At 32.6% G+C, this 20151-nt stretch overlaps 3 protein-coding genes across 5 annotated transcripts; 1 reads left to right on the top strand and 2 right to left on the bottom strand.

Moving 5' to 3' along the window:
• The first annotated feature begins 353 nt into the window (after positions 1 to 353).
• On the top strand, positions 354 to 7988 carry LOC130817944 (uncharacterized). 2 transcript variants are annotated; one of them, XM_057683932.1, is made up of 7 exons: positions 354 to 626; positions 1405 to 1458; positions 1548 to 1596; positions 4885 to 4925; positions 7324 to 7383; positions 7469 to 7549; positions 7677 to 7988. In XM_057683932.1, the coding sequence occupies exons 1-6, from the start codon at positions 561 to 563 to the stop codon at positions 7526 to 7528; spliced, it is 330 nt and encodes a 109-aa protein (XP_057539915.1). In that variant the 5' UTR covers positions 354 to 560; the 3' UTR covers positions 7529 to 7549; positions 7677 to 7988. The 2 variants fall into 2 exon arrangements, with proteins under 2 accessions (XP_057539915.1, XP_057539914.1); XM_057683931.1 differs by having other exon boundaries at positions 7469 to 7988.
• Positions 7989 to 8786: 798 nt separating this feature from the next.
• Positions 8787 to 11519, bottom strand: LOC130817945 (10 kDa chaperonin, mitochondrial-like). The gene is made up of 3 exons (XM_057683934.1): positions 11228 to 11519; positions 9439 to 9578; positions 8787 to 9146 (listed from the first exon to the last, which is right to left on the bottom strand). The coding sequence occupies exons 1-3, from the start codon at positions 11330 to 11332 to the stop codon at positions 9098 to 9100; spliced, it is 294 nt and encodes a 97-aa protein (XP_057539917.1). The 5' UTR covers positions 11333 to 11519; the 3' UTR covers positions 8787 to 9097.
• A 2800-nt stretch (positions 11520 to 14319) lies between these two features.
• On the bottom strand, positions 14320 to 19461 carry LOC130817943 (uncharacterized). 2 transcript variants are annotated; one of them, XM_057683930.1, is made up of 6 exons: positions 19265 to 19461; positions 18658 to 18746; positions 17069 to 18545; positions 15346 to 15416; positions 15161 to 15247; positions 14320 to 15078 (listed from the first exon to the last, which is right to left on the bottom strand). In XM_057683930.1, exons 3-6 carry the CDS (start codon positions 17196 to 17198, stop codon positions 14806 to 14808), a joined length of 561 nt encoding a protein of 186 aa, XP_057539913.1. In that variant the 5' UTR covers positions 17199 to 18545; positions 18658 to 18746; positions 19265 to 19461; the 3' UTR covers positions 14320 to 14805. The 2 variants fall into 2 exon arrangements, with proteins under 2 accessions (XP_057539913.1, XP_057539912.1); XM_057683929.1 differs by having other exon boundaries at positions 17069 to 17240.
• Between the last annotated feature and the right edge of the window lie 690 nt (positions 19462 to 20151).

Genomic DNA, 20151 nt, shown 5'->3' with positions numbered 1-20151 from the left:
ACTTTGCTTTAGTATTTGTGATCTTGAGATGTTGATCTCAAGATAAGGGGTGATTTATTACATTGTAATAGTTGAATTTCAATATAATAAAAGTATATTTGGGAGGAGGTATCTAAGATACTTCATAAACACTTGTGTTCATCTTTGCATTATATTTCTCATTTGTTTTTTTATTGGTAAACCTCTTATAAGCTTTCATTTCAAATTCAATTTTCAAATATATTTTCTAACTTCAATTATGACTCGAACGCAGTTCAGTTCGGATCGATCAATCAATCGAGTCAAATTTGAGCACATCCTATTCATGAGATGGTACTTAATGACATCCTTATGACGTGACTAGTCATGCCAAAATTTGACATGACCCAACCCTATAACCGACTCAATCTATCGATCTATGATGGGCAGTTGGGTACATCATACATGAGTCCCTCGCCTTTTATCAAGTGTAGGCCTCTTCGCAAATTGGCTATCTTGGGAGTTTTGAGTACATCATACTTAGCTACTTCTGCCCTCTGCGCTGATCAGGCGATCTACACAATTTATCAAGTGAGAAAGTCATGGATGAACGTGAATTCCAACGCCTCCTTGCCCTTTTTCCAGTCGTCCGAACTCCCGATTACATTGTAATTTTTCTTTCAATCTCTCCATTACTTTAAAACCCTAGATTTTATTTATGTTCCCAAGCTCGTTTCTTGCTTAATTTTGTTTATCAAAATTGATTCTTCTTTGTTGGGTTTTCTTCTCTTTAAATTATGATAGATGGGATTAATTTGAAGTTTTGCTTCTGCAATATTTTCTGGTGGTTTTAGTATTAATTTGATGGTAATTGTAAGAAAGCTACTTGCTTTTTTGCTTGAATATAATTTGGGTTATTGCATTTATGACGGACTTTACTAGGTTTTCAAAGATCTTATCTCTTTTCCAAATGATTTCCATTTGGGTATTTTTAGAAGTAGACTTTTATCTGTCATCCCAAAAAATGCTGATCAAATTACTCCCATGATACATTCATGTTGGTATATCTGAATAATCTGTAATCTCCTTAACCTGGAAATGGTTTATGATTGGAGATTCCAAATTGGGTCTACTTAGGAATAGTGATAGGCAGACTTTGTATGATATAATCAGTTTAAAGGATTTTTAAGGAATTTTATTGTATTAATCATAAAATGGTTTGGGAAAATGTGGCTTGTTTCTTGATGGATGGAACATAGAATGATGTGTTTGCTTTTGTTTTGATGATTTCCGGTTTAATTGAGTTACAATATTGGACATAGGAAGACTGCTATGGAATTTTTGCTTACGAAGATGTTGATCATAGGTGTAGAATTGAGATCTTAGCTTTGACTGTCTACTCTTCTTTCTATTTTGTTAATGGTTTGTTGTCTGTAAAATACATAGGAAGCCAACTCGGAACCATCAAGTCAATCAACTTCACAAGCAGGAAGGGATGAGGTGGTTTTACGTTCATGATTTGAATGATTTTGCTTCATGAGATTGATTGTTCACTTCCTTCCCCTTATATGGATTTTTGCATTGTTTAGGTAAAAGAATGGCAAGATGCTTGGGGTGACCAAGAAACCAAGAAGCAAGGTAATACCATGTTTTGTTGGATTGGTTATATTGATTTTATAGAAATTTGGGTTGTAAATGTGTCTAAGTGAATAGATTTCATTATTTTGGTCAAAATGAATTGTCATACTGATGTTGGAGTTTCAAGGTCAGACATGCTTAGTTAAGTGTAGGTAAAAAAGGTTGGGTAAATAGGAAGACCCTTGTTGTCATCAAGTGAAAGTTTAAAAAAAATTCCAACATTATCTAGCCAATGTCATGTGTGTCTTTGCTTTCATGCGTATAGTTTCTTACCATCACTTCCCTTTTGATTGCTTTGAGAACTTATGTGTCATTTGCTTTCCCTAATAGGAGGAGGTAAAGCTATGTTTTTTTCAAGAATGTCAGTCTTTTCATGTCCATTAATTGGTTTGCATAAAAAATTAGGACCTTGTTGTTTTCGAGGCTGTATAGATCTAAGGATGCAAATGCAAGCAACCAAAGCTGCTTTTTGAAAACCCTTTGATCAATGGTGGATCTTGAACATTTTCCAGTGTGTGACCAACTTGATATAAAATCAGTGTCACATGATTCGCTAATCACCTCGCAAATCGCGAATTAGAAAAGGCGAATTATGGTCGGTTTTAGACTATTTTTGAACCATTTTTAGCGAATCGCAAATTCAAAAGGTAAACTAACTAGCGAATTATGTTTCAGTGTATAAAATCAAATGATGAACAAAATTACGGGTCCCAGGTAAACTATTTTTTTACATTTTTTAAAATATTAAGGGGGCCCAGTCCCTACTGCTAAGATCCGCCATTGCCATTTGATCGAAAGATGATTACACCTGGGTTCATGGCCTTAGCTCTAAAAAAGTTATATGTATCCTTATATGGAAGATTGCCACCTTGGAAATATAGTTGTCTGAAATAGTCAAAGATTCATTCAGCAAGTAAATGTCCTAAATTAAAAGATTTTGAGCGAATAAATGCATGAAAAAAAAAGTTTTCAGCAAATTATGGTCTAAAAATAATAAACGACTATTACATCAATTAAACAACCAACACAAACCCTAGTGTAGCTATAGAGCTAATATACTTAACTAATTAAGAGTTTAACTATTACAATCTTTGAAGACAAACTGAAAGGATTATAAAACATTACATTAATAAAACATAGCATTAGCTTTGATGGACAAATGATTGAAAAGAAATTGACCAAGTTTTACTTTTCGTGGATGAGTGATTGAAGGAAATTTGACAATTAAGGATGACACCAAATGTGTCTTCACTAAAAAGAAGATCGTTGAATGAAAATTATTATTGAGCACTTTGCTTATTTTGTCTTTCTCTTATACTTGGATTAGTATTGAATTAAAGAAAGTTCCTTAGCTTTGTACATCTTTGGCGCATGTATATGTGATCTTAGGATCCTCTATCTTGTGATGGTGTTGTGTCTATTTCAATTAGATCTTAAATCCTAGCCAAACGCTATCTCTACATTTCCATCCTTACACACGCATTCTTGTCTTCTAATTGTAGTGTGCCTTTACCAATTAGAAGATAAGTTCAACCCAAAACACTTCATTCATTCACACACGTAATTTTCCTCTTCTCCACTTCAATTCTTTGAAATACATCTATACATTACCAAACACATAATCTTGAACACCCTTAACCATCAACCCTTACATTGCCCTTTTATATTTCTGTTCATCACACCCATATATACTACACATGTGCTCATGGCTATGTGAGTTTGACAAAAATTTGGGAGTGTTATTATACACGTTACTAGTGGCTACTGTTTTGGATGATCAATTGTAATTGTTCTTTGAGAGTTAGAAATTTGTGATTCAAACTACTCAAAACCCTAATGCCTTTGAAATTGATGATTTCATTTAGAAATATGTATTTCACCCAAACTGATTTGTTTGGAAAATTCTAAAATTTGGAATCCAATTTCACCCCAATTTAATTAGCATATTCGTCATCCCTAAGCTAAGAATATGGAATTCTTGCTCTACCCCGGTCATTTCCAAATCCCCCATTATAGTGTCGATTTTATATTCGTCTTCTTTTTTCATGACTCAATTACAAAGCACCTTCCTCTCTCTCTCTTCATTTTTGCATCATATTTTTCTTTACTTCATACTCAAACCTAAATACTATTTTCTCCATTTTTTACTATTCCAAAATGGAACTTCTATTTTTGCAAAACATAATATTCAGAATTGAAATTCACTATTTAAGATTCGAATATCGGAGTCTAGAATTTGAAATTAAGTGAGTTGCCAACACAACCTGAGGAACTTTTGTATTAATTCCTTGAATCTTGTATTTTACTTTTCGCGCCCTAAAACTGATAATTATAACACTAAAAGAGAGCTCAACATTTGATAATCACATTATTCTTGTGAGTTGAGAGTAGTGTAGCCAGGATCGATGCCTTAGCCCGTGATCCTGATCGTTCGACCCGAATTGCGGGTCATTTGCGATCTGGATCGCTTGGGTATGCGATTTGGAACTTGATAGCACTCGATCCATTTTTAGCCTTGAAAGGGATCTAAACAATTCAGAAAAATGGAAGAGAAAGAAGAAAACAAGGAGAAGAGAAAAGGAGAAAGAAGAAAAAAGAAAAGAAGAAAACTTATCATTTATGATGTAGATGGGAGCTTTACATCAATGCGTGGGTATTTGATGAAGATGGAAGCCACCATGTACTTGCTTTAGTCGGTTTCCTTGCTTTAGTCCCTGTTTAAGTGTTTTTATTCTTGATGGTGCGGGTTTTTATATGATACTTGTATTTTTAACAAGTATTACTATCAGGTTTTTGGCTTTAGGATACTGATATGTTAAGCCCAATTCTAACCACACATTTCTAACCAGATTGTAAAAATTTTCAAATACAATACAAGTCAGTTGCTCGTTCTATTTTTTTTTTCCTTTTTCTATTTCTTTATCTTTTCTTATCTTTATCCCTTGTTTCTAGAACTATTTATTTTAATATAAAGTAATCAATCCCAAATCGTACCTCGACACCTAAAATCTCGAACCAAATTTTTTTTGATCCCACCTTGAAATTTTTAAATTAACGAATTGCGATCCTGATCCCGTTCCGCGATCCGGATCGTACCTCGATCCTGGTAATAATGGTGGAGATTGTGGATTCAGATTAGTTTAGGTCCTCTTTTATTTCATAAAAAGTTGGTTTGTTTATTTAAATGCATGAAAACTATATTTTACATGTGGTGGTTATTTGTTCTTTTGCCTTCTTGGTTTTCGGAATATTTGTCAATTGTCATATTTTTCCCATGTGCTTTAACAGATGACTTCTGGGATAAACTAAGATCTTCTGCAGAGGAAAAGGTGAGCACAAAGCATGTTCTAATTATCAGTAAATTGGTTGTCTCATGACACTTAAAAGCAATTTGCATATATATTTGAATCTTGAAATATTCACATATTTGGGGCTTAGTCTTATTTTCAATTCCATGTATTCTATGTCAATTTGGGTACACTTACTATTCTGCACTTTGTCAGTTGGTGTGTTCTTGATATCTATTTTTGGTATACCTTTGTGACCTAAAAGCTTTTATTGGTAGACTTCCACAATATTAATGTCTGCAAGGGTGCAATTGTAAGTGCAGTGAAGTATTGGGTGGGGATAGGTGTTTGTGAATGGTGAGTGGATAGTGTACCATTGAAATGTTAACATTGCACAACATTGGGTATTGTAATAGTAAAACAGAAATGTACAGTAGAATATAGAGGGATTTTGTATTACCTAAAAGGATAGGTGAGCTATTGTAGCTTCTTAAGGCCCATAATGTTTTTACACAATTTTGTCAATACAAGCATAATTGTATTCTTCCACTCTCCCTTCATTAGATTTACATAGCATGAACTCTCCATTGCAAACTGATAACAAAATAATATCAGTTGTTCATAATGAGCTTCTGGTTTCTTCCGAAGGTTCTTCAAAAGTCTCTTGTGCCCCTTGTATCCATGTAATTTTTCCTAGATAAACATCTGAATTGGTCAAACTTCCATAAGGAGCTAAACTTTGATGGAGTCACCATTGATTCTGCTTCTTTAGTTGCACCTAGATTGACATCATCTCTGCTGCCTCAAAATGACGTACAATCAATTTGTTAATCTCTAAGCTCTTTGCACTCCCGTGAGCTATGTCAATAATTGAGGCTTCAGTTTACATTATGATCTCAGCTATAGGATGGAGTAGAGGATTTATAAGTGAGAGGGGATACCTTTAGGTTCATCAATAAAGATATGATTTCTTTTTATTTTCTTCTTGGATGCTATACTCAGTCAATAATGGTACCCTCTTTGGTACTGCGGTCACGTACAGTTGTTTGGTTTGGAATGCAGGTCTGGTGCCTTATCCTATGGTGATTGTAGGTTACATATTGATATTAGAAGTGATGTACACTGGTACTTTGCCTTTTATGGCTTTCAAAATCAGGATGCTAACAATGAAAGTTCTTCAGTTTCTATGTATGTGGGCATGAGTTAAAATCTTAAATTTGGCCTCCTCCCCCCCCCCCAGTGTATGTTTTCTTATTTTCTCTGGTTTGGCTCAGTGTGAATGTGATCTACGGATCTTATCAATATGGACATTAGGCGCCTTAGACCCTGCCTTCCACATTCTAAGAAATTTTCCAGCTTTGCCTTTGAATGGCCTTTTATAGTTTGATTTGTGATTGTTTCTAGAGCCAGAAAGTATTGGTTCGACTCCAACATCACCAATGCACTTTAAGTGCTTGAAAGACTTAGTGACTTTTTTTCTTTGATGGAGAACTGCTAGTTTTGGAAGGCTTTAGTGGGTAATATTGATAATATATAAATTAACTCCACGAAGCATTTTCACGTCTGTCCAAACATATGGATGAATTGACCAACATGAATTCTTCCGGATTTTCGTCACAACCGCTATTTTTTTGGATACTGTCATTGGTGTTCTGAAATGGCCTATCTGGTTACCGCTGCTAATTTTTATGCTTATGGCCGACCTACAGACCAACAATTGTCTGTTGGGACTTACTTGCATTTGAACCCGAATATCTTTCTCTTGTTTCAGTTGGTATTTAATATGTGCTTCATAAAGTATTTGATGTGTCAAATGTTGAATAAGGACCTTACTCTTAGGGAGCTTCATTGGTGCCTATGTATTTTCCTTCCATCTGTCTTGATTTTTGGCTTTATTAAAGGCAATCATTGTTGACTAGTAAAAGCCCCTTATGCCAATCAATTTTTTTCCGATCTACTCTATTTTGTGTTGCCGTTTCTTCGTTTGCTCATAAGTTAAACCTCTACTGCTCTACTCTTTTGCATACTCAAATTCCAGTCATGTAGAGATGCCAAACATATTTTCTTGTGTCTGTTTGCTTAGTCTAGTGGTCATGTCGCTGCAAACTCACGATGAGCTAGTTTAAGGTTCGATTCTACATTCCTTTCGCTGGGTACAATTAGTTATTGTAAAAGTTTTCTTGAGCCGCCATTCTATATTTTAACATTTGTTATTTTGTAAAAGTCTTTCTCAAATGCCATGCTTCCTGAATTGTCCTCGATAAGCTGTGTTGTGTTAGATGACAATTAATCATTGTCAAGAATTAAGATTATGGAGCTCATACTTTTCTTTGGGTTACTCCCTGTACCCTACTCCAAAAGGAAAAATTCAAGCGCACATAAAAAATTGTACTTATCCCATTGTGTTCCCACGTTGACTGTAATTTGAATACCTCTACAGGTCGGCTCAGCTGAGGCAGAGAAATTTTGTAATGCCTTCCAGAAAATATATCATAAACTGGTATGTATCATATATCGCTGTAGCTGGTCAGTTTACATCGTTCTTGTAGCTGCTTATTGTGTAACTTTCTGATGTCTTGTTGTAGGTGCATGAAGAGCTTAGTAGAGAAGTGATTCAAAGCTATTTATACTCGTCTTCATCTTGATCGTCTTACTTTGCTCAAAAGGTTTCTACCTCCTCCCATCTCCTAAATTTGCATGAAGCATACATATTACGTAGAATCTAGATGATCCACAAATCTACAGCTATGTCTGTTCGTTTTCAAGTTTTGTATGTACTGAACTTTGCTGCAGATGCAGTCCCTCGTCTGATTCGAAGATGACAGAAGTGAATTAGAAATTGGCTGTTGGTAGTTAGATGTTGTAATTCTTATGAACATCTCCGATGATTTGATGTTTTGTTGACGTGGGCTCTTTAAGCCTTGAACAAATCATGATTTATTGTCAGAATTTTTTGCGTTGTTGCATTTGAATGCCCAATGGCTCGCCGCTTGTGAAAGTTATATGGTGGTCAGCTTCATGCTCACAGAGATTGTTGGTTTTGAGAGACTTGATTACAGTGTAAATGTTTATTGACATAAAACTTCAAGATTATAGTGTAGTTGATTAATTAAAGATATATTCAACGAATACAGTTGACAGAAGAACAGACCTCGTAATCCAATGCTTTATTGTTAAGAGAATTCCCCTTGGAATCATCTAAAAAATTCATGATATTGGTGAAAAGCAAGTGTTCTTGGAGTTCCATACAGTCTACAGATTATCTCTAAAAAAGGTGTTTATATGATATTTGGTGGTTCTTTGGCTTCTGAGTAGTTGTAGGCAATATTGACCTATGTAGTTGGTCATTAATGGTGGAAATGATAAAAAAAAATATTATGAAATTTAGTTAAAAAAATTATAGTCAGTTTATTTTACTTTGATCATTTTGTTTCTTTATAAATTCATTCAAACTTCATTATCTTGAAAAATTACATGGCAAATTCATCACTTGTGAAGGTAGAATTTAGGTGGTAGTGAAAAATTACATGGCAAAGCGTACTTAATAGTTAGAAGTTTATTTTCTTGGAAGTAAGAACAAATTTAATCAAAAATAATACTCATTTTATTTCAGTTTGTTTGTCGTATTTTATTCAAAACTCAAAGAGTTTTTTAGTCAAAGTGTAACAACCAAATTCAAATAACTGGAGTAAAACTTTACTTTATTACTACCATTTAATAACATTAACCAAATGAGATGTAAGTGGTAGTCGACATTCCACAATGCTAACAAGAACTTGATTTTTTTTGATACGATGTTAACTATAACTTAAGTTAGCTGTAAAATGAATACGAATGTTTCGATGGTTTAATTCTCTTGTTGAGTCGTTTGCATCCATGGTTGAATGCTAAAAACGCAAAACCTTCAACAAAAGGCTTAATAATTCCAAGGTCGGATTCGTGCATCACAAGTCCAGTTCCGAAGCTGAAAACTATTTACAGCCTGAGGCATGGAACGCCAACGAAGTTTACTGATAACGCAACATCTTTTATCAAGACATAATAGAAGTACATGTAATGTCAAAGCCTCAAAGGTAAAATGGCATGAAAAAGAGACAAATAATTTCTATCCAAAAAGACTATCAAGTTCGGTTTTGCAACCCAAAGAACTCCAATTTTTGAAAGGGGTAAGGGGTGAGGGCATGGAGAATCTCCAACATACATCTGAATCCAAATCAGTCGTGTAGCGTACCAAGAATGTCATCTTCCCTGTAAAGATGATACCTGGAAGACCAAAACAACACAAACACAAGCAACATTTTGTAACTTCGCATTTTCATCAATTGATCTTAATTTGTATTTTATTCAGCAACGAAGAGATCAACAGGCCATAATTGAGTACCAAAATCAATTTTGCGAGAATTATACGAATTTCTTGATTTAATTTAAAAGGGTGATTTCAAAAGATTGGAAAGAATGAAAGCATACAATACAAAATACACTCAATTTAACACTAAAACTACACATATAAGATTACATGAGCAGCAGATATTGCAAGAGATGAAAACAGACTCACGTTTTGTCTTTAAGCTTGATCTCAGAGCCACCATATTCAGGCAAAAAAACTGTATCTCCCTCCTTAAGACTCACAGGGATCAGTTTCCCATCATCGGAACGAGACCCCGGTCCCACAGCAATGACTTTCCCAGAGTTCAACTGCAACAAATAACCAAGAAAAATACTGATTTAGTAGAACATAGCATTGTATAGTAAGAGTAATTCCCAAAATTCATTCCTTTCACAAATCCAATATTAGGACTGCACATCTGCAATCATCTAACAGGAGAACACTTGAAACAAAATTATAGACAAAAAGAAATTTTATGCAGTAAACCAGATGTACCATGTCAAAATAATGGTAAATTCACGATTGGATATTTGCAAATTAGATCAAAAGCAACACATTTTATGCAAAAAAAAAAATAAAATAAAATGAAGCTAAAGATTTTTACACAACTGATTTAAAAGTGCAAGACCCAGCTTATAAAAAGTTAAATATACAATCAGGTATTTCGATACCAGAAAACATCATGAAAAACTATTAAAAAAAAAACTAAATTGAAAACAACTAATTTTGGTGTAAAACACAGTTTGAAAACATGACATTCATATTCATCGCAAAAAGTCCATAGACACGTCGCATCGCGTCGGCCGTTTTCAAAAAAAACAAACTAATATTTTCCGTGTTGTAAAGGTGTAAAAAGAACGCATTTTAGGCCGTATCAAGGGATATTTTGTGGTTTCAACTGATATTTAGGCATTATGATAACCGCATCACTCCCATTACCGCATCACCGTTTCGTTACCGCAATCGCGACCATTACCGCATTTTTATTCTATGGGGTGCCTAATAGACCCCCAAAACTAAAGGGCTCATACGTGATAAATTATATACAAATTCTCAAATGAGACGGTCTATGGTAAAACCATTTCTATTATGTTACCCAATGTACATTGTCTCAAAGTGATCACTTATGAACTTAAAAGTGACCCCAAGTGATTACTTACAATTATAAAGTGATTATTTTTAGTCTTAAATTATCTTAAAGTGATCATTATAATGTTAAAGTCATCAATTAGAAGAATAGACTAATTATTGAATATGTCTCACTGTGAGACAATCTTATACAAGACAAGTTGTAAATTATAGTATTAGAATAACATAATTAGAAAGTAGAGTAGGTGATCTGAGGTTTTACTCAAAGATATGAATGATCATAGGATCGATCAAATTCTATTGATTGTATTTTTTTTTTCTCTTTATTTCAATCTCTTTTCCAAAGCAACTGTCAATAATCACCATCTTAACTTCTAAAATATGAACTTTTATTTCTTAATTTTTCAATCCTTCAACCGTTTACACTTATCTATTATTAGTCATTAACCCATTTTTTTCACGCACTTCTTAACATTAGGGATGAAAAATTAATTTTTAACGACTTAATTTTAATATTTTTATAAAATCGTATTTAATGTAGTTAGAAATTGTGGTGAGTTTTAATTAACTATAGGTCTTATATTCAAAACTGTGTTGGTTTATATTTTAATTTAAGAAAATCTTTCCCTTTAATCAATGAAGGCCCCAATTTCGAAAATTCATGAAAAATAAACAATGGATCAATAAATGAATCAAACCCAGATAAGATCAAGAAAGGAAATAAACCCAGAAAAGATCAATTACAATACCACACATGGGCATTTACTAAAAGGTCAATAGCAGCAATCTTTACAAAAAAAAATGAACAAAAAATCAGATATCTTCTAAATTAAATTCAATTAACAAGAGAAAAAGAGGAGTGTTGGACCTTGTTAGAAGATTCTGGAAGCAAGATTCCAGTAGTAGTTTTAGCTGGGGCTGTAATTTTCTCAATCAAAATACGATTGAATGTGGGAATCAACCGTTTTGCCATTTCTTAAACTGCAAAAATAACTGAATTGAAGGAGATAGGAAATTGGGGTTCACAATTGTTGAAGAAGGAAACTGCTAATGGTGAAATTGTGGTTAAATAGTTAGGACAAGGCTATCCTATAAGCTTACAACCAGAGTAAAAGTAACTAGAACCTTCTTGAAAGCCAGTGGCTGATTTAATTTAGGGTTTAGCTGTTTAATTCTCAATCCTTAAAGTTCGTCATTCTTTTCATTTTATTGCCACCTTTTTCAATCATATTACTAAAATGCCTTTAAACTTAGTTTTAATTATAAAATCAATCATCATTATTACTGAACTAAATTTATTAATAATAATTAAAATAAAATAAAAAATATTAATTTTAAGAAAAAAAATTTAATCAAAAAATAAATATAATCACACGTTTTGTGTTGAAATTTAATACATGATCACTCTTTTGGCCAAATCTTTTGATAGTACATTATTGCAATGTTTACAGCATTAGAACCTAGACTTCAAGATCTTTCCAATTATATATTATATGCTCAATTCCATAACCGAGCGAGAAATGAGGATCGTTTAAAGTTTGCTTGTGCTGAAATTTGATATATGTTTTGAGCATAAATTTTTATAGAAAAATTGTATTATTCTAAAGTTTGTGGCATTGGAAATTAGACTTCAAAAGCTTTCCAACGACATATTATGTGCCCACTTCCGACAATCAAACGAAAAATGACGATCATTTAAATATATATATATATATATATATATATATATATATATATATATATATATATGTATGTATGTATGTATGTATGTATGTATGTATGTATGTATGTATGTATGTATGTATGTATGTATATATATATATATATCTATGTATGTATGTCTGCAGTGATTTCTAACATCCAGTTGCGCGCGACCGGACCGTGGTATGGTCGCGTAAAATACGCGGCTCCACCGCGGTCCGGTCGCGCATTTTACACAACCATACTTCGATTCAATCGCGCATTTTACGCGATCATACCGCTGTGTGGAAGCGCGAATGGATGTTGAAAATCCCTACAACTTTAAATGGTCGTCATTTCTTGTTCGGTTGTCGGAATTGAGCATATACTTTGTCACTGGAAAGTTATTGAAGTCTAGTTTCTAATGACACAAACCTTGCATTAATACGATTTTTCTATAAAAAGTTATGTCCAAAAGATTGAACATGTATCAAATTTTAGCACAAACAATCTTTAAACGATCGTTATTTCTCACTCGGTTATCGGAATTAGGCATATAATATTCATTGGAAAGATCTTGAAGTCTAGGTTCTAATGTCACAAACATTGAAATTATGTGATTTTTCTATTGAAAGTTATAGCCAAAAGAGTGAACTATCAAATTTCAACACAAGCATTTTTTTGAAATTAACGATCGTTATCGATGCTTACCGAATCATTTTGGTGTTTATTTTCCTTTGTATAGTATTTCAATATTGAACGTGATAAAGTTATGAAATTTTATAAAGGGCAATATTGGAATCTTACTGCGACTACCTCTTTCCTATTTTTTTTTTAAATTTGATCCGATTTCGAAGCTTACCGAATCATATTGATGCTCATTTTCGTTGGCCATTGTAATTCGATTTAAGTTTTAGCTTGTTTTAGTTCAATGAGTATTCGAAGATAGTTCTTAGAGAGATGTTATATATTGAAGGTTTGAAAAGCAACCAGGGGTAATCTTGGAAGTTCAATATATAAGTGGTGGCGACAAAATGAAAAGGGTTGCAAACTATAATAATGCCCTTTGGAAAATGATATATACAGCCTAAGGGTTGTATTTAAGAAAAAGTTTTATATTTTTTTATTTAATTTATTATTATTTTTGCTATGGAAGTATAAGAATTCAATTATAATTTATTAGTTTATCATTTTTGAAAAGTTAAAATAATTATATAAAATATTAATTGTTTGTCAATTTTTAAATTAGATTCTCTTGGAAATTTAAACTTATTAATAATAAAGAAAATTCTTTAATTTTATGTAGAGCTCTAAAGGCTGTAAATATTACTACCTTATTACTTCCATTTCGTTTTGAGATGACAACTACTAATCACATATTCTTACATGAGATGATCTAATCGTGATATGTACTCATATATGAGTAAAGTAGTTCAATAATATAAACTATTAGCATGTAGACATCATGTTTTAGGTTGTTTCATCGAGAGACGATCTATCACAAGAGTAGCTCACTTCCAATACCTTTCGCCTATGCATTATGGGCTAATAGGGTGATTCTTAGGCTTTTTTATTCTTCTCACTATTTGGGAGCAAAAATGCTAAACAAATTCTCATATTAAACGGTGAGACAAATATAAAACAACTATTTTCATATGTAAAATACTCATTTTTAATTATCTAATGTTAACTTAAATGTTAAAATTGACACTTCGAATAATAAAACATATATAGTATTAGTTTTAATTGTTTAAAAGAGTAGATTTACACATGTCTTACTGTGAGATAAACTCATGTAAGAGTTGTTGATGATGTTAATCAAGGTTGTTTGATTGGGAAAAATATATTGAAAATGTGTATTTTTTTTTGGTGCAAAAAAAATTTGTAAATGTAAATTTAGATAAATGGTTTTTATCACTTTGTCAAAACTTTTCAACACTTTTATTTCTCCAATGAATTTTTTGTTAATCATAATAAAAAAAAATAATAATCATTTATATTTTTCAGTGGAAATTTGCATTTCCATTAAGAAATAATTTTCATAAAAAATTATTTTTAAAGTTGAAATTATTCATGGTTAATGAATTATAATTATTATTATAGAAAAAAAATTAAAAGATATATTATACATGGTAATTTTCCAAACAAAAATGCTACAATCTCTTTAATTTTTCAATCATTTCAACAAAAGAAGGTAATAAGAAAGAAATAATGACTACACATTTATGAAAAATTCAACCCCGGTAGGGCTGGGAGGATGGGAAGAGAAGCTAGAATATATACACAGGGGCAAGCAGGGCAGTAATAGTATTGATCAGTTTTCCGATAATAGCAGAACATGAATTACATAGTCGGATAAAATGGTGAGCTATACGATACAATATTATGAATCAATGTGAAATAAAAGTTTTGAGATGCATAAAAAGGACAAGAGTAGAGAACACCACTACTTTGTACTGATTTTTACGAGTTTTACAATGCTAATAACTGGCAGAAAGTAACCATCGACTCAACAATAAACACAGCAGCTGAAACTGTTATTCATTCATCAATGGCTCAAGTTCACAACCTAAGCCATAAATAAAATTTGGAGCAAAGCATTGAACATGTAGTAATATTTTTGCATCTTAGCATAAAACAGGCATGAAGATTTCCGAGCATGTTATAACGTAGTTTTCTCACCCAAATCTTGTTGGTTTCTTCTCAGGATGTATGTCCTTTACAATGCACAATGTTTTTCTCCCTCGTCAATAACCTGCAATCTGCTTAGTGGCGCTTTCCACCACCTTTCCTCTTGCCACCCTTCTTTTTACCACCCTTCTTTTTCTTCCCTCTGCTGCCAATAGCCCTAGCCATAGGAGGACCACGATCATCATCCCTGGGCAGAGGAGCAGCTTTTAGTAAATGTTTGACATCAAGAACTCCATTTCGAAAACGTCCTTCACTTGATTTCAGTATCGAGCCTGCAGGCTTGCGCTTCTCTTCAGGTTTTTTTGCCCTCTTAAGTAAATTTTCCCCACATTGTCCAATTAGCAGCTCCTGCAAATATATTCCAGTCAGTTTAACCTTTAGCACAAGCTGAATCTAGCAATTGACTGACAAAAGTTTTCTCTGAACTAACATGTTGTAACATCTTCTCTTCTCTTTTCTTTTGATTCTTCATCATTAGCCGTGCTACACTTAGAGGTCGTCTCTGCTGCTTAGGAGCCTTCAACAAAAAATAAGCAACAAAACAGATTAGTCAGCGGACGTACATCAAAATGCACCGATTCAAATTCAAACCCAATGCATAAGTTATACCACTACCTTTCCGCCCAAAGAAACAACCTTCTTATTCTGCAAATCCTTTTTTTCTTTCCATGTCATACTTGTGGAGCCTGCAGTGACACCATGTTTAATTACCAGCAATGCAATGAAAATTGGAAGATACTAGCAATGGTATTGCGAATGTATATAACAGTAAATAAAAAAAACAGCCATTAAAATTGGCAGCAACAAACATGACGCAAGTTGCAGCAATGAATATATGATGCTCATTGCTGATGCATCCCGGATTACCAACACCCTTTTAATGCTAGCTAGAAAAATAAAATTTCCTGTAGGTTACAATCAAAATCTAAATGAAAGTTGAACTAGAAGACAGCATCCACAATTACACAAGGGTGGGAAAGAATGAGAGAAGAAGATAGAATTCAAAAAGTGAAAGCAGAAAACCTTGGTCGATAGTTAATCATCCTTCCTTTTCCTTTTAATCCCAGAATTGCAAAATGATAAAAGACTTGAAAGAACTACATGGTTAAAAAAAGAGAAAAGTAACTGAGATGTACACTAGCTAGGCTACTTAAAAAGAATTCCAAACAGCAGTGAGTTTCAACATTTTGGATAAGTTCAGGGAAGTTAACAAAAAGTTCAAATAAATTCACACAAGTCAAGATAAGAGCATTTCAGGTATAAACTGAAAGGACGCACATTTTTGTATACAAAACCCAAAAAAGGGTGTTAACCATCAGTGTCACCAAGAAATAAAAATTTTAAATTAACAACATTCTATATCATCTAAAATAAAGAGGTTGTTTTGATTTACCCTTGATCTATCATAAATGCTGAAATAGCTACTTGCTCCAGACAGTATATCTAAGCTACATTACATATTGCGGTAGCCATTTCCACCAAAACAAAATCGTATTTTGGAATTAATAGCATCCTAAGTTAATTCATCACATTATACTATATCAAAACACAAACATTGTTAAACATGACTGCCTCACCCATTCAAATCTAGAAAGATTATAAGCGTCATAATAAAAGCTTGAAACTCATATTTTCATGTAAGTGATAAAACACTTGTCATGTTTTTCTCTAAAACTACTCACGTATTCAGGTTTTCCTCTCTCCACTCGGGTGCACAATGTTACACTCACAACTCACAAAACTTCTTACTCAGATTCGCCATGATATCACTATAGCGCAATTGGAATATTTTGCTTCTTTCCGGATCTCTTTCCACCTAATGAATCAATGTCAATTAAAAGCCTTCTCACCCCACATCCCAATAGTACAAGTCACGCTATATTATTACAAAGCCGAAACTCCCAAGTGATGCTATCCCAAAAAAGCCTCATTTTTGAGTTATCCATCTACCAACAAAAGGTCAATAAAACAACTATCCATTTTCTAAACAAAGGTAGCTCCTTCAATGCGCAATGAATAGAACACCTATACCATACACAATTTCACAATCTACCCTTAAACTCACTTTCAAGTTTCCACCCCAAAAAATAAACATCACCAAGAAAAAACTCAAAACATAAACTACCATACTCCTACAAATCAATGTTAGCATTGAAAGTTTGCAAATATCATCAACCAATTGAAATACTCAGTTGAGGATATCAACTCTAATAACTTGATTACAAATCAAGCATAACAGTTCATCAAAAAGTAATCTAATTCAATGCAAATTTACCATATAAGCGAAAAGGACAGAGAAATTATCAAAAATCAACAAATACAAAAATCGGAAAATTACCAAGATGTTCAACTTCTTTCATGATTGAGCGGTAATCCAAAGGAATGCCATTTAATTCCAAACCACTCTTGGAAGAACTATATCCTCCGCCTCCTCCTTTCCCACCTCCTTTCTTTCCACCCATTTTCATCTTTGATTGGTTACCAATGTAAACTATTCCGCCCTAAAATCACTGTAATACAAAAAAGCAGATGAATGATTCTCAACTTCAAGAATTTGATCTTGTTTTTGGAAAAAAACAAATTGCCGCTAACACATAATTACAACAAATAAAAAGTAAATTTAACAATAAATTACTAGGTAATCTTGTTATTCTCTTCTCATCAGATAATAAAAATTGTTAATGATGAAATTTGAGATTGAGATGAGTAGAAAGAAAAAGAAGCTTTTTATGGCGAAAGGTGAAGAGCTAGGGAGCTTCGATTAAAGAAAAGGGGGCTAAAAAGATAAGTAATAAGGATGTCAAATGTCAATAGGTCCCCGCGTGGCCCAAATTTTATTTAAACCCAATATTTTTAATCCCAACTCTAAGATAATTCCATTGTCCCACTGATTGCAACAAATTTTTTAAAATTCACGCATTGGAAATTCAAATGTTGCATTCTCAATGAGACTGAGTGAGTACAAATTTCCGATCAACATATCACAAAAATGTTAGTTCATCTAATAAAAAACCAGTTTTAATCAATGAAGTTTAGTACTAATTAAAGTATATATCAATCTTTCATCGGTAAAAATAAGCTTTAATCGATAAAAATTAGAATCCTTATATTTGTTTCGATTTGTAATAGGACTCTTTTATTCCAAACTTAAGCAAATATATAATTATCATTTATGATAAAGTTGAATGCTTCCTATTTTCGATTGCAACCAAATACAATTGCACCCAGTAATTCAAACATTCAACTCTACCACATACACCTTTTGCAATGAACAAGGGGATGATAATTTGCAATGGATAAACATAGAGAGCAACTTTGTCAATGTGTAACTATAGTGGTTTCCTTATCGAAAGGTGTCACATACTTTTTCCTAGATGACTATGATGGGGAGAATGAATGGACAAAAAATTTCCATTTTAACGGGACTCATGGCCAAGGGTTGCCCGGCCCCCAAGCCTTAAGGATGACACAGGCTTTGCCATAGCCCCCCACATCAGGCGTAGATAGTGGCATGTTACTCTCGGAGTAGTCAATATAGGTGTTGGGGATGAACAATATGAAATTGTACCAGGCAAAAACCCTAACTTAATTAAAAAAGGTTTGATGGACAATTGTAGAAACAACAAACAATGTTTAACATAAGCCAAAGCAATCAAACAAATTTAGAACAATTGAACAGAAATAGTTTTATTTTGGGAAGGAAGAACAAAAAAAACTTGGTAAGCAGTGGAATTCGGCAGACTCCAAAATCAATATCAAAATCAATCCTTGGAGAAAAATGCATTATCTCAAAACTACCCAGCTAGATCAAGAACCTGTTTCAACAAATCATCAAAGCCAAAAGCCCAAAACAATACAAGATCAACACAATAGCAGTACCAAAATCAAATTAAACGCATAAACAATCAAAAGTATCCACAACCATACCTCAGTGTCTGATGGATTTCATGGATATGGCAATGGCAGACGAAACTGTATCTCTCTAGGAATTTCCTTCAAATTTCAAACCCTAAGTTCTGTCAAAAATTCAGAAACTTAGATCAGCAAAATCTTCTCTTGCCAAAAACACTGAATCAATTATCTGAACACTTATTTCAAGAAATTCAAACAAATTACCTAAATCAATTGTAAAATTAAATATGAAACCCTAAATTTATAAATTTACCACCAATTAAGCCAAAAACCTAGATTGCTTAACAAATGTGGTTTGGGGTATGGTATAATCATCAATCATGAATCAACAAACAATTTTTAACAACTAGCATTCGAACTTCAAGAAATAAACTTATAAAAATAACATTAAAAGATAACATTTAAAAAAAATAATACTAAAATGATGAACAACCCTGCCTTAGATTATAAATAAACTGATAAAATAAAATTGAGATAAAAATCAGCAAATAAATAATCGAGCAGCAGGGCCTGCAGCAAACGAAGATGGAGAAAAAAGAAGAAAGAAAAAAATCCAAAGGAGAAAAGAGAAGCAGGCGAAGATGGAAAAAGGAGAAGAAAGAAAAGAGAAAGAAGAATATACCTGGAGCAGCCGAGCAGCTGGCGAATCGGCTTAAAGCAGCAATGGAGTCGAATGTCGATCAGAGAGAAGATGAAGCAGCAAAGTGTAGGGCTTTTTTCTTCTGAAAACTTTTCCCTGAATTCTGAAATCTTTCTAGGGCAAAATTTAGGGTTTTTTCTTCCGTATCATTTTTAATTACACAAATTCTTGTATGAGACTATAACACATATCTCATATTTTAAATCTCAATCCTTAAATTTTATCACCCTTTTCATTTTATCGCCACCCCTGAAAAATTACGTATTTGCCCCTGAATTTTTAAAAAATTACGATTTTGCCATTAAACTTAAAATTTCCTACATATATCACAATCTCACTAAAATTTTTCTTACCACACTTAAAAACCAACTTACAAAAACAAATTGTTGGAGAAAAAACTAAGTTCAATCCGCAAACAATTAATCGAAATAATTTTTTTCGAATGTAATTAATTTAAATTTACAAACGTAAAAAAAAATATATTAAATTGAACCGCCCAGATCTAGGCGATTCAATTTGAATTTTTTTTTTCGTTTGTTTTTGAATAATTATTATAATTTTAATTATATTATTCTTATTATTATTTTTTTTATTATTGTTATTATTAATAATTTTATTAATATTTTTATTATTATTGTGATTGTTATTATTTTTATTATTAAATATATATTTATGTTTTGATTTTTAATTTATTAATGTAAATATGTTTGTTATAATTATTATTAATACTTTTATTTTTAATAATTTTTTATATTATTTTTATTATTATTGTTATTATTGTTGGTTTTTTCGAATGTAAATTATTTAAATATAAAAAAAATTAAAATGAATCGCTCAGATCTGGGCAATTAGACCCCGATTCAATCGCC

Source organism: Amaranthus tricolor, chromosome 7, assembly GCF_026212465.1.
Source record: "Amaranthus tricolor cultivar Red isolate AtriRed21 chromosome 7, ASM2621246v1, whole genome shotgun sequence".
NCBI classification, from domain to species: domain Eukaryota; kingdom Viridiplantae; phylum Streptophyta; class Magnoliopsida; order Caryophyllales; family Amaranthaceae; genus Amaranthus; species Amaranthus tricolor.
Note: the sequence above shows the minus strand (reverse complement) of the source record. Positions and strands in the feature narration are given on the sequence as shown.

What these genes read in the sequence shown, in the direction of transcription:
- LOC130817943 (XM_057683930.1), bottom strand. Translation starts at nt 17,198, where the DNA reads ATGAAAATGGGTGGAAAGAAAGGAGGTGGGAAAGGAGGAGGCGGAGGA. An exon ending in GAAAGAAGTTGAACATCTTG is followed by an intron (nt 15,417 to 17,068) that starts GTAATTTTCCGA and finishes GTGTCACTGCAG; the next exon opens with GCTCCACAAGTATGACATGG. An exon ending in TTGTTTCTTTGGGCGGAAAG is followed by an intron (nt 15,248 to 15,345) that starts GTAGTGGTATAA and finishes TTTTTGTTGAAG; the next exon opens with GCTCCTAAGCAGCAGAGACG.
- LOC130817945 (XM_057683934.1), bottom strand. Translation starts at nt 11,332, where the DNA reads ATGGCAAAACGGTTGATTCCCACATTCAATCGTATTTTGATTGAGAAA. An exon ending in TTCCAGAATCTTCTAACAAG is followed by an intron (nt 9,579 to 11,227) that starts GTCCAACACTCC and finishes TATTTGTTGCAG; the next exon opens with TTGAACTCTGGGAAAGTCAT. An exon ending in ATCAAGCTTAAAGACAAAAC is followed by an intron (nt 9,147 to 9,438) that starts GTGAGTCTGTTT and finishes TTGGTCTTCCAG; the next exon opens with GTATCATCTTTACAGGGAAG.
- LOC130817944 (XM_057683932.1), top strand. Translation starts at nt 561, where the DNA reads ATGGATGAACGTGAATTCCAACGCCTCCTTGCCCTTTTTCCAGTCGTC. An exon ending in TCCGAACTCCCGATTACATT is followed by an intron (nt 627 to 1,404) that starts GTAATTTTTCTT and finishes TAAAATACATAG; the next exon opens with GAAGCCAACTCGGAACCATC. An exon ending in CCAAGAAACCAAGAAGCAAG is followed by an intron (nt 1,597 to 4,884) that starts GTAATACCATGT and finishes GTGCTTTAACAG; the next exon opens with ATGACTTCTGGGATAAACTA.